Source organism: Panulirus ornatus, chromosome 6 (assembly GCF_036320965.1).
Source record: "Panulirus ornatus isolate Po-2019 chromosome 6, ASM3632096v1, whole genome shotgun sequence".
Classification (NCBI taxonomy): Eukaryota; Metazoa; Arthropoda; class Malacostraca; order Decapoda; family Palinuridae; genus Panulirus; species Panulirus ornatus.
Window position 1 is genome coordinate 7536954 of NC_092229.1, and position 14621 is coordinate 7551574.

The 14621-nt window shown below is 37.9% G+C and overlaps 1 protein-coding gene across 1 annotated transcript in view; it reads left to right on the forward strand.

The window, feature by feature from the left end:
- The first annotated feature begins 6629 nt into the window (after positions 1–6629).
- fliI (FLII actin remodeling protein) overlaps positions 6630–14621 on the forward strand; it is a 28017-nt gene continuing 20025 nt past the window's right edge. Inside the window, exons 1-7 of the mRNA XM_071662432.1 lie at positions 6630–6780; positions 7924–8034; positions 8142–8380; positions 8779–8940; positions 9804–10024; positions 11906–12122; positions 12894–13150. Coding sequence (XP_071518533.1) covers positions 6715–6780; positions 7924–8034; positions 8142–8380; positions 8779–8940; positions 9804–10024; positions 11906–12122; positions 12894–13150 — 1273 coding nt within the window. The 5' untranslated portion in view covers positions 6630–6714. The remainder of the gene's footprint in view (positions 6781–7923; positions 8035–8141; positions 8381–8778; positions 8941–9803; positions 10025–11905; positions 12123–12893; positions 13151–14621) is intronic.

Sequence of the window (14621 nt, forward strand, 5' to 3'; positions counted from 1 at the left end):
AGATACGAATGCTTCCTAATAGTGAGCACTGGTGTACTGTGTTAGTAGTATATTGGAGGATGGCATGTGTGTGAGGAGTACCAACACCGTTTGTCTAGTTTGTTAATGTGATGTGGTTATCGATAATGCAATAAAGGATGTGTGAGGGATTTTAAGAGGCTTAATCCACTATGTAAACGGTTACATAGCTGTTGTGTCTGGGTTCATTGTAGCCTAGCATTATCAACCATTATTGATAATCATGTTAAGGACTTGCAGTTTGTCTGCTTGTAATCAATTTAGTATCTGATGGTCTTTGTTTGGTTTTAGATTACTTACTTGTGGAACCTAGCTTGATCCATTAATCCACCTGATGATGCATGTTAATCTAGAAATGTAGACCAACTAAACATCAGTTATAGCAGAGTTCAACTCTGTTCTCATGGATTTTAGAAAAAGTGTGTGTGTGTGTGTGTGTGTGTGTATATATATATATATATATATATATATATATATATATATATATATATATATATATATATATTTTTTTTTTTTTTTTTTTTCAAACTATTCGCCATTTCCCGCGTTAGCGAGGTAGCGTTAAGAACAGAGAACTGGGCCTTTAAGGGAATATCCTCACCTGGCCCCCTTCTCTATTCCTTCTTTTGAAAAAAAAAAAAAAAAAAAGATAATGAGAGGGGAGGATTTCCAGCCCCCCGCTCCCTCCCCTTTTAGTCGCCTTCTACGACACGCAGGGAATACGTGGGAAGTATTCTTTCTCCCCTATCCCCAGGGATATATATATATATATATATATATATATATATATATATATTATATATATATATATATATATATATATATATATATATATATATATATATATATATATATATATATATCTTTTCTTTCAAACTATTCGCCATTTCCCCCATAACTTTATATATATATATATATATATATATATATATATATATATATATATATATATATATATATATATCTTTCAAACTATTCGCCATTTCCCCCATAACTTTATATATATATATGCACCTTGCCTTTACTCCTATATATATATATATATACTTACCCATTTTACCGTATTTTGTGTGTGTATGCACGTTTGCATGTCTTTCTGTGAATTTACGGGGAGAGAGAGTTTTACAGTCGTGTTCCCCCCCGTCTCATAACTTTATATATATGCACCTTGCCTTTACTCCTATGTGTGCATGCACATACATACACCTAAGCCTGAACCAGGTACCCATTCAGCGACCTACTCAGGATGAACACCTTGCTTGGGCGTAGGCCAACTGCCACGACGAGGATTCGGACCCATGCGAGTTCGACACCGCACTGGCCCGTGCTGGAACTGTGATCAGTAACACTAACCACTAAACCATGGAGTGTGTGTGTGCGTGTAATCACCTCTTTGTGCAGTACGGGGAGGGAGTTCTACACCAGCATATAATACCAGGGGCCACTGTTGCCGGGCATATAACAGCCTTATGGCTTGCTCAGCCAGACCTTCCGTGCCACAGGTGCCAGGTAGGGTATATTGCTGTGATGGACGAGAGAGAATGACTAGTCAGAATGTGCGTCACGAAGCTGCTCCTGTATGCATTGGTATGTTTGAATGATTCATGCGATGACTATTTCTATATTTCGGGAAGAGAATTTTTTTTTCTTTTTAGGTTAGAGGCTTCAGTCTCGGACAAAATTCCACATCAAGGATGGGCCTTAATCGAAATATAGAGGTTAATGAAAGGTAAATAGACATCGGAAAGTATTTACGAATTTTGGAAGTGGAAAAACCTGTCTTCTAAAATGTGCCAGATCATAATTATTGGAAAATACATCAGAGGGTAGAGAGTTCCAAAGCTGCGAGGTGTTGGGAAAGAAACAATTATCAAAACGGCCCACCCTTGAGTGACGCAGCAGCTTCCCAAGTACTGCTTGGTTTAGGTAGGAGTTGGGGAACGCAAGTAGCTGGCTCTTGGGGGCAAAAACCATTGTGATACGTATAGAAAAGGGAAAGTGAGCCAACAGTGTTGCAGCGAGGATTAGAGGTTGAAAACAGATCCAAAATATTAGGAGAGAGGTCACAGAGGTCAAGACTATGGGTGGGATGGGTGACAATTTGCCCCAGATCATTGAGGACAGAACATGAAGCTTCAATTTTCCCACCGTCTGTGTGTGAGGAATTCAACCATTCCCTATGGTGAATGTTGACATCCCTTAGGTTGAAAGAATATCGCGGCCTCGTGGCAGAAGTTTAGATAGTTGAAAAAAAAAAAAAAACATGCAATTTTCAGAATGAGAACTTAATTTCACGTCATTGTTCCTGTGTGTTCTGTGCATCTTCTGCAGATAATTCGATAGATGACATCATCACACTAGTTCAGAATCATGAAAGTCGTGATCAAGTCATTCTTACCCTTCTCTAAACCGCGGGTGGACAAATTTATGGCTAGTAAACCCACACTACAACTCGGCTCTTTTCATACCGATGCCATCCATGTTGTCCTCTAGACCCCTCTTTATTATATGTTTATCTCAGAACAGTGACCAAACTTGGGAACATATTCTATGTATTTCAATATAGGCTGTGAAGTTTGCTAAATATTTCCCAATCCATGTACCGGAATGCGAGCCTAAAGGTGAAGCAAGCTCAGGCCAAGGTGTCACAGTATCGACTGCCTGGTTGCATTCTCACACGCAGAATCCTGAAGCTTATTTTCTGTTGGTAAATATTCGTGCTGTTTCCTTTTACTACGTCCGATCCTTATTGATCCTCATTTCCGCGGGTTTGATTTTTATCAACCATGTATAAGACCAACTTTGGCCCTTGCCTAAGTGTATGTGTGAACGTATATTTGTGTATTGCATAGAGGGAAATCTACGCTTGTATTCTTACGTAAATATGTCTACAGGATTGAGCAATGCTTGTTACATCCCGTTTACGTTTCTGACATTATAACGTCTTTCGTTACAAATATGAATGTGTTTGATACCCACAACATCGGGTAATAAATTCTGCCTCTTATTTTCTCTATTTGGGAAACTGATTTTCTTCACATTCTTCCTTCCACTTCATATGATTTATATAGCCAGGGCTACCTTCATATTGGTCAATAATCTGTGCATACTTTTTTAATCTTTCTCATTAATACGGTGTTGACTTATACTTCATAAATATGCCCAGACACTTCCCTCTTTCCACCTTATTCAGAATTTATTCACCCATTTCATATTCATAATTGGGTCTTCTTCCATTTTCTCAATTATCTATAATATGGCATTTGAATTCCAGACTCCAACCTGGTTCCATATTCTTGCAGCATCTTCTCTATGTTGTGTACTGGATTTTCTGCTCTTAATTGGCCTCCTAATTTTGGTATCATCCTAAAACATATTAATACATCTGTTTGAATTCAATCTGTCGAGCATATCATTCACACACCTTAAGAACAGTACTGGGGCCAATACTTCTCCTTGAGGTACTCCACTTGTAACATCCCACGAACCTGAAAACTTGCCCATATCCTTTTCTCATTTTCCTTTGATTCAAGAAATGTTCATCCATTATGTTACGGTTCTTTGAGTGCCCCCTTTCATGAAAGTAACGTCTCATATTTATCCGTGATGAGGCACACGGTCCAATGCTTTCTCATGATCCAGATTTGCGCAAGTTAACACCATCCTTCCCTCTCTCCTGGATCACATCTTGATGCCTTATCATAAATGCTGAAAGGATTTGGGACACGTGATTTACCACCTCTGAAACCAAACTATTTGCCAGATAGACCTGTTATGTTCCTCAAGGCCTCTTACCCACTTCCTTAATTGTTACTCCTGGAGAGAATATATTTTGTAATAAGACTTGTTATTCTGACTTTTTTTTTTTAGATGAACTGTAAAGTAGTTCTTGTTGGATATATATATATATATATATATAAAATCTTTCATACCTGATTGTTTCCTTTTTCCTTTGGTTTATATCGCTCTTTGCTTGGAACTGAGCATTTACCTATGATGCATATAACTTCCAATATATATATATATATATATATATATATATATATATATATATATATATATATATATATATATATATATATCTTTCATACTATTCGCCATTTCCCGCGATAGCGAGGTAGCGTTAAGAACAGAGGACTGGGTCTTTGAGGGAATATCCTCACCTGGCCCTCTTCTCTGTTCCTTCTTTTGGAAAAAAAAAAAAAAAATTACTCCATCCGTCTCACAGCTTTGGTATAATCAGCCCAGATATTTGGGTATGATTCAGCCTCGGTTGGCGAGTTCATAAGAAACAGCAATATTCCTCAATAATGTGACTTATGCGACTTCGCTTGTCATAATAACTCGCCTATTTAGAATATAATTCCCTGACATGTCTTCGTTTTCTGATCTTTTTTCGTAGTTGACATGGCACAAGTAAAATCATGGCTTAATCATGACCATCTCGTATGAAAAGTAATAGATAGGTATGAGATAAAAGAACGCGGAAAGGATTAATTAGAGATGATCATGTGTTTGTCGACTCGACTTAAACGTAGAGAGGTTATGCTGTAAGGGAAAGAAAAGAAAAAAAAGAAAACGGAAGATAATATCACATCTTGATTGTGCAAGGTAAACAGGGTTAAACCTTCGTGTATATGTGGTGTCTACACAGAAATTATGGGAAGCAGTAGTCAAAGAGGCATGCAATGGGTCCAATCCACATACGCAAGACAGCTCACGAGAGCAGTGGCCGATAAAATATACCTGCAGAACAAAGAGGGGATAAGAAACATCTTGTTGTATGGAAAAGAATGATTGAAAAGTGACAGCAAGAGTTGATATGGCGGAAGGTCTTTTGATTTCACTCTGGCAATGAAAGAAAGGGAAAGACATACGAGCAATACACCTTACAAGGGCGAGCGAGGCCCTGCAGATGTTAAATAACTGCTCGCAAGAAAAATGATAACGGATGTTATGCCACAAAACCCCGGATTTTGGAGAGCAGATACCGTTACACAGGACCTGTCGCTAAAATCATGCTCTTTCTCTGCTAGGCAATTTCTCCTCTTTAGAAAGTCTTCCATTTTCTTTCCAATGATCTTTCCCAGACCCTTACAAACCACATATGTCAACTATACCTGCCAATATTCAGTGCCTGTTCCCGATCTCCTTCTTATGGATGGGTATGACGAAGTTCGCCCTTTTCCACTCCCTGAGCAGTGGTTTTGCCCCGGTGGCATTTTGAACAATATTGCATGCGTTCTATCTGCACACATCTTCAGTACATACGATGAATGTAGTGTGCGTGTGTGTGTGTGTGAGTGTGTGTTCAGATAAGCCGAATTCAGCAGTTTCGTATCACGAACCAATCAGTCTAACTAGAACACACCATCGTTGCCTTGCAATAAGAATCGATCTATTTTCCTCCTTTGTCTACCCCTCAACATCAGAATACTGTTGATGATTAGCATGGCAATATTAACCATGAAACAGTGATGAAGGAAAATCTTCATTCTGATACAAGTATGCAATGTTTCGGCAGCTTTTCCCCAAAGGAAAATATTAGAGCAAGTATGCGACACTAATCCTTTTCTTTACGTACCAGTTTATATGGGAAACTGACCCATTACCAGATGTGACACGGATTTCTTGTGGAGTGATAATGCTCTTGTGTTTTGTGTTAGATTGAAGGGCCAAAGACCTATAAGGACATGATGGCTAGGCATCTGGTTTTGTAAAATGATAAATATCCAACTTTGTTGTTTATAAAGGAAGAGAGAGAGAGAGAGAGAGAGAGAGAGAGAGAGAGAGAGAGAGAGAGAGAGAGAGAGAGAGAGAGAGAGAGAGAGAGAGAGGGAATGTGAATAATGAATTATCATAGAAAAAATGCTTACTTTTACATGAATATACGCACACATTCATAAATAGATATTCTGCCTTTAATTGTAGTAGTATGTGACGTCTTGCATTTTCTTGTTATCATTTCTAATTTTGTGGTGAACTATGCCTCACAATGGGAGTATATATATGTTTGTGGTTAAGACATAGCCACGACATGAATGTCTTTTTACTTATTATTATTCTTGCCTGGGCTCTCGCTGGTTTGTAAGCAACGAAGTTGTTCTCTGGTGGCTCTTTGTTGAAAATCCCGTACCTCGTATTGTACATTTCTACATTTCCTCTGGATGATACTGAAAGTGTTGGTTTCAGTGATATTTATCAGGACAGCTTTAGGAACCACGAATTTTATTGGACTTGAGTTAGACCCCAGGGAAACGTGATCTGCCCCTGGAATTTACTGATATTGTCCCTCGTCATGAGAGACACTGGAACCATGACGTATGACATTTCATTTCGTTTAGTCCACTTGAACTAGTTTTATCCTCTTGCAGTTTTCTCTTCTTTTTTTTCATTACCAGAACTGTGGGAATATGAAGTACCCAATACAACATTTATGTTGTACTCGTATGCCGCATCTTTTCTCTTTAGAACACAATTTGAGTATTAGGTCACTTCGATTATGCTAACACAAATGATTATATACTATAATTATGAATGAAATGAAGCAAACGAGTGAGAAGTTTAAAGTAATGAGTTGAGGAAACGGTCGCCAGCAGTGTGGCGCTCTGGCGTTGTTGCAAGTGTTCGTCATGTGTGTTCGCTGGCTTGACAGATGTTGGGCGAGAGAAAAACATCCGATATATTTAGAGGGTCATGGCTGCGGGAGGGACAGTTTTACCCTTTGTACGGGGCATAGATTTAACGAAAAATGACTTTAAGGTAAGTGACTGTCAAAAACAGTAGCTTGTGGAAGGCGTGGTATGTATCGTATAGCCATTTCAAGTCCGTAATGAACTCAGGATATCGTTATCTTAATGGTGGTCAGTCACTCCCTGGAGATGACTATGACTTGCTGAGGATACGGTGAGAAAAAGAGTTTACGACCTGTTGCTTATTGTGATATATATATAGTCCCGCCACCATAGTAACTGTATGATCTAATGGAGTTTCTTTTAGGATGTTGGGTTTTATGGTAATCGATCACTTTAGCCACGCATCGAAATTATTTTCGACACTGAACATTTTTGTTTACTTTGGTAATAGAGTGGGTCAAGTCTATTTTAGCTGTACACTGCTTTTAGGTCTGGAGGTTAAGTTATCTGCAATGTTAGAGAAGTGTTTAGAAAAATAGAAGTGACTGTTTAGGACCATGATTTAAGAGAATTAAGATGTGTCGAAAGATGATTACCGAGTTGATAATAGTATGTTGAAAACTGTGAGATTAGCTGATGTCGCAGTAGGTAATTCACTTGTAAAGAAATGAACAACGTAGATAAGTGTAAAAAGTAAACAACACAAGTTTGAAAAATAAATAGCACATCAAAATTTCACTAAGCATTCTTATCGGTTAGAATTCAAGTTCATATTCTTTATTGTTATCCCTGGGAGAAAGAATACTTCCCACATATTCCCTGCGTGGCGTAGAAGGCGACTAAAAGGGGAGGGAGCGGGGGGCTGGAAATCCTCCCCTCTTTTTTTTTTTTTTTTAATTTTCCAAAAGAAGGAACAGAGAAGGGGGCCAGGTGAGGATATTCCCTCAGAGGCCCAGTCCTCTGTTCTTAACGCTACCTTGCTAACGCAGGAAATGGCGAATAGTTTGAAAGAAAAAAAGAAAATTCTTTATTGTAGTTGAAATATATCTATCATACTTTTAACTACCATGCACATAGTGCCAGTTGTCAGCAGACAGATAATACAGTGAGGGGTCATGTAATCCCCAGCAGACTAATTTTATGCTGCTATGTTTCTTCTCTCATTTTGGCTTCTAGATAAGGTTTTTATAGATTCTTTTGATTTTATGCAAGTGTCTTACACACTTTTACATTAATTGCTTTATCTCCATTGCTGTTGTTATATTTGCAGGACACGGGTATTCCTCGGAGCATCAAGGAGATGTCTAGTCTCCGATGGCTCCGAGCCAATAACACTGGAATAGATGCTGTGCCAGAGGAAATTAGTAAACTTCAGAAGCTGGTTAGTATGGATGTTTTTCCTTTGAAGTTATAGTTAACTGTGTTATTTTGATATATGGTATGTTGTGCTTTGTGTACAAAACTGATTATCATGCTCATCTGTTGCAGGAACATCTCTCTTTGAAAAATAATAATTTAGAAAAGTTGTATGGATCTATAACAACATTACCATGTCTCCGTTCCCTCAATGTCCGGCACAATAAACTTAAGAAATCTGGTATCCCCTGTGATCTCTTTGAGATGGATGACCTTACAACCCTGGATTTTTCGCACAATAATCTGACTGAGATTCCTGAGGGTTTAGAAGAGGCAAAGTCACTTCTGGTGCTGAACCTTTCCAACAATCAGTTAGTAATCCCCCTATTAAGTTTACTCATTGTATTTTATGGTGAGCTTTTAATTTCATATTAGTGTTTGTCAGAAGGATTTCCTTTTGTATTTAGAACAATGAAAATAAAATGTGATGGATTAACTTATTTCTATTGTGTAAATATAACCAGAGTTAGATATTACTTTTTATAACTGGTTGTCAAATGTAAACTTTCAAGTGAAATATAATTAATTACTTGGATGTTAATTGCCCTGTATGTGATTTTTGATGATATTTTTCCATCAATAATTAATAATTGTGTATTCAGTGAACCAGTTTATAAAGGAGATATGAAAAGTTGTTGCACAGTAGGGTTTTATTGTAGTGTCTCTTGATGGCATTGATATATATTTATTCTCTAATATTTTGTTTCAGTATTGAAGAAATACCAGCACAAGTTTTTGTGAACTGCACAGATCTGTTATACCTAGATGTTGGTGATAATTGCCTAGAGACCTTCCCTCCTCAAATACGACGACTAGTTCACTTACAGACTTTGATCCTCAATAATAATCCATTAACACATTTTCAATTCAGGTTAGTCCTTATGAGGTTATGTAGCATCTGTATATGATAGTGCATTTTCACAACAAAAACAAGAATGTATTGAGTCAAATGTTTTTATATTTGATTTTCGAGAGAAAAGTTTTCTGATGCTTCACTATATGTATCTCCCCATATGCGTGATTTGAAAATAATAGATGATGTTATTAGATTCACTTCGTATGTTCTTTGTTGCTTTTTACGGAATGACTGCTACAAAGCATTTGAGAATTTTGTAGTCCACACATTTCCAAACTCTTGCTATTAGTAACACCTGACTTTCAATATAGCACTTTTATCTCCTTCTAGAAGATAAAACCCTGTACACAATAAGGTAGTTTGATTTGCCTGTTCTGTACTAATGGAAGGTAAACTTTGATACCTCCGTTTCCACAAAGGCTTTATATTTTACATTCACATATTTATGTTTTTGTGTATTCAGGGCTTTAGCATAGTTTTATTTATTCATTTATTATACTTAATCACCATCTCCCGCATTAGCGAGATAGTGCAAGGAAACAGAAGAAAGAATGGCCCAACCCTTCCGCACATGTATATACATAAACGCATAGCATAGATGTATTGAAGTTTTACTTAGAAACATGGATTCTTTATTGAAAATAATAACAAAAGCGGTAATGGTTTTTTTGTTCAGTCATACAGTTAATGCTCATTTCATCCTCAAACATTCTGATCATTCCCTCTGCTTATCTCACTCAGACTCCTCATATTCTAAACTTCAGTTCTAAATGTGTTTCTCATTGCCATTTAGAAATATTAACTCATGCTGTACACATATGTATCCCCCACAAATATCACTAAAGTTTGTGAATAAGTTGGAGTTCCATTTCCTACAGACAACTGCCATCCCTTGTTGCTCTTCAAACATTGCATATGAGAGCCACACAGAGGTCCCCTTCTAATCTCCCTGCAAACTTGGAAGCTCTTACAAATCTGGCAGATGTTGACCTCTCACACAACAACCTCCTTAAGATTCCAGACTGCATCTTCACACTTAGTAATTTGAAGAGGCTTAATATGTCAGATAATGCCATCACTGAGATTGGGTCAGGAATTGGTAAGTGTTTGGTCTTTGTGCGTAATGCTATTCCCAAACATATTATTATTATGACTGGTATTTTTTATGGAAAGTTACAATAGGCATTGAGGAGTTCTTACCAAGAGGATAAGGTATATGTGTGAGTAGGAAGGGAGGAGAGTGAGTGGTTCCTTGGGAAGTTGGATTTGTGTCAAGGCTGTGTGATGTCACTTTTTTTTGCAATTGGGTGCTAAAAGAAAGGTGAATGCAAGGTTCTCAGAGTGAGAGGATGGTCTACAGGATGCTGTTGGTGGTGTTAGTGGTGGTGTATTTGTGTGTGTGTTGGGGGGACTCTACAAGCTGGTTGCAGTGTTTGGTTAGGCATGTAAAAGGAAAAAAATTGAAGTAAATGTGAGTGTCAGTAAGATTATGAGGTGCAACAGAAGGATGAGACAGTATGGTTTGAGTTTAGATTTGGATAGGAAGGACCTAAAGGAAGTGGAGTGCTATAGGTACCTGAGAATGGATGTACTGGTGAATGGAATCACATGGGCTGAAGTGAATCATAGGGTGAGAGAGGGGGAGCTAAGTTCATGGGTGCATAAAGGATGTGTTCAAGAAGAGGTTGTCTTTGAAGTAATAATAGTCCCATCATCACTGTATGCATGTAAGTCTTATGGTGTGAACACAGAAGAAAGGTATAGGGTGTTTGTGTTGGAAATTAAATGCCTGAGGATGATATGTGATATGATGTGGGTTTTTGAGTAAGGAATAACTGTTAGAGAGAGGTTTGGTAATTAGCACAGTCTGAATGAGGGAGAGCTGACCACTGTGTCCTGAAATGGCATGGATATATGGAAATGATGAACAAAGAAGCACTAACTAATTGGATCTAAATTTCAGAAGTGGTTGGAGGAAGGGGAAGGGGGAGAAACCAAGAAGGAGATACAAGGATGGAGGGAAGGAGACTTTGGCGAATTAGGGCCTGATCGTTCAGGAGGGTGAGAGGTGTGCATAGGATAGAATGAACTGGATTGATGTGGTTTGTAAGGGGTGACTAGCTCTCTGTAGGCTGAACCAGAACTTATGAAGCAGGCAAAGGAAGCCATGGAATAGTCAGAGGAGTTAGACTGTAGATGGTAGTGTCTGGTTTTAGTATATTATACTGTACTGATGGCTAGAAAGTGGCAGCAGAACCAAATGGGTTTAAGGAAATATTATAGGGTATGTAGAAGAGATCCTATTGTTTTTATGTTTCATGATGTATGTGTCAGCTCCACTATAGTCTTTTGTGCATTGTATATTTAGTTGTGTAGATAATCATGTTTCTGAGACTTAATGTTGGTTGCATGAATAGATGTTGTTACTGTAAAAGAAAACAATTTCCCTTTTGTGAGTTGGATCATTTAACCAAATGGCTGTAATTCTCTTCAATAGATATAATAGTAGGGCTGTTTCTCATTTATTTAGGTATATTGTCTTTCTTATCCTGTTTTTCCCCATTGTAGAGCATGCAACAACAACTGGTTGTCAGTACCATATCAAAAGAATAACCCCAGAGAAATGTTTTATATCAAAATCAAGCCCTTGGTTCAATGGAATTTACCCAAAACTACCTTTCTCTTTTAGGTTATCAGCATGTGGATTTCACAAAATAGAGGAGGTTTTTCTGTACAAATTTGAACATGACTCATGCTACAAATGGCATACTAGCATACAGCTAAATGGCATAGCTTGAGTTTGGCCCATTAACGAGGCCTGCTTTTTGTCTTTTGTTTACCTTTTGGAGTTGGGAGTGGCTTATATAGTGACTATTAGGTGCAGACAGCTGAAGTAGAGATCTTGATGTTAAAGATAACACTGTTTCCTGTGCATTTTATTTCAGTACAGTGCACTGCTAATTTTCTTTATCTTTATCAGAACACTGGCCCAAACTTGAAGTCCTAAACATGTGTCGCAACAAACTCACTGCCTTACCATCACAAATTTGTAAGTTAGAGAGTCTCCGTAGATTGATGGTTAATGAAAACCAACTTGACTTTGAAGGAATTCCATCAGGTATTGGCAAAATTGTTGGCTTAGAAGTGTTTTCGGCTGCTCACAATCGCTTGGAGATGATTCCAGAGGGACTTTGCAGGTACATGTAACCTCAGTGTTATGCTTCTTTGCACATGCTGCATTGACGTTGTAATTGAAAATTAAGCTTGCATGTTTTACTTATTAGCTTTTCATTTACCCATGTATCAATTAAGGCCTGGCCTTGATGTGAACTTTTGTCCATGACTGGAGCCTCCAACGTAGAAATAAAATCAATAGTGGCCTCTGTAAGGCATCTTTATCATGCATATCATATGCTTCCTCCTTATTCATAAGTGCCACTCACAAGATGCTCTCTTTCTTCATTTAGTATGTAAACCATTGTTTTGAAGCAGACAGTTGGTCTGCATCCTTTGGAGTAGATTGTACATTGATGATAAAGCTTTTGAGCCTAATTATTGCTTGTGGTTTACACTGCCCAGGATGATGCAAGTAAACTATTAGTAGGCACAGAGCATGTTAAATCCATCACATTTTAGATATTTTTACAATGATTGATGAATAACTAAATTTTTTTGTTTCTGTAACAAGACACTGGTTGTTCTATGTACCACTGCTCCAAGGATGAAATAAAAGTTTGTATACATTTCAGTGTAATCACAAAACTCCTGGTATTTCCCTTAGTCACTTATGCTTGCTTTGTAGTGATTAACAAGTCATCATAGGTAAATTATTTCAGATTCATTGTATTAAGCACAAGTATCTAGTTACTGAATTATGAAGACTTGTTAAGTATCCAGATAAGAACAGCTGTTTTACACTTGTTTTTTATTATTTTCAGCAACATATGACAGTCAGTTTCTTTTAACAGATGCCCTAACCTCAAGAAGTTGATATTGAATAGCAACCGTCTGGTTACACTGCCAGAAGCCATTCACTTCATAAATGAGGCTCTAGAGCAGTTAGAGCTTGCTGATAACCCAGAAATGGTGTGGCCTCCAAAACCCCGTGGAATGGCCCAAGGCTCAGGAGTTGCATTCTACAACATAGATTTCTCCTTACAGGCCCAGCTTAGGAATGCTGGTGCCCAGGCAGCACAGCTTGCTGCTACCCTGGCACAACAGCAAGGTGAGTATTGGAGGGTCGTCATTATTCTAAATCAAGTAGTTCTACCCTATACACTTCTCATTTAAGGAAGTGATCCTTCATATGCAGAACCCTATCTATCTGAGTATATTTTAGTACTTCCAAGACATTTTTCAGTTAATTGGAATAAAGCTGAAAACCAAATTTTTGTGTGGGAATATTAATTAGAGTTTGAAAGCCTCAAAACTCATAAGATCCGGTCTGTATTCGAGTCTTTCCTTTGACCTGACCTCACATGTCAGATGAGAAGGTTTGTTTCTCACATACTTTTTTTTTATGTATATTTCACCATACTGTTCTTGTGTCATCCCCCCATGAAGAAGTCTTGAAAAATAGACAAAAGCGTGAAGAGATGCTTTTTCATTTTTTTGTGAGTTCGAAGATTTTGTGTACTGTACTGCACTATTTTGGATGAAAATTTATTCAATGATATGTAGTTTGTGATTCTATTTATAAAACATATATTTGTGATGATGTCGAGGGCCCTGCAACACTAGGTTTTGGTGTGTCGCACCATATGCATACCTGTACATTTCAACATATTATACACAGACATATACATATATACCCGTATACATATTCATACTTGCTGCCTTCATCCATTCCCATTGCCACTCCACCACACATGAAATGGCACCCCCTTCCCCTGCACACGTGTGAGGTAGTGCTAGGAAAAGACAACAAAGGCCACATTTGTTCACACTCAAGTCTCTAGCTGTCATGTGTAATGCACCGAAACCACAGCTCCCTTTCCACATCCAGACTCCACAAAACTTTTCATGGTTTACCCCAAACTCTTCACATGCCCTGGTTCAATCCATTGACAGCACATCCACCCCAGTATACCAAATTGTTCCAATTCACTCTATTCCTTGCACTCCTTTCACCCTCCTGTATGTTCAGGCCCTGATTGCTCAAAATCTTTTTCACTCCATCCTTCCACCTCCAATTTGCATATATCAGAATAGATATATGCACTTATACAGAATCTTTATATCTGCTAAGAAAAGAGGCTTTGGACGAAAGAAGATTTGTATCAGCAGTTTAGGACAGGTTTTTAGTGTTAATATCCCTTAAGTATTTTACCAGGAGGGATCTTTGGCATTCGTCAAACACTAATGTTAAATGATACCTTACTTTAGACATCAAGAATCAACTATACATGGTGCTGGGTTTGCCACCTTTGAGGTTTAGGATTGCCAGTGTGCTGCAGGATAAGAAATTTGTTGTGACCCTTCTTGTTAATGTTGGTATGCCCTCAAAGCTCAGTGGCCAGACCTAGAGATGTTAAGATGTTGTCCCATTAGCAAATTTTTAGTGGCTTTTTCCCCTCTTTCTTAACTGACAATAACCACCATTGAGATGATGTCATGTTCTGAGAATGATTAGTTGATCAGCTGGACCAACATGTCATTTGGCAGGACAATGACATCATCTTTGTGAGGGGATTCCT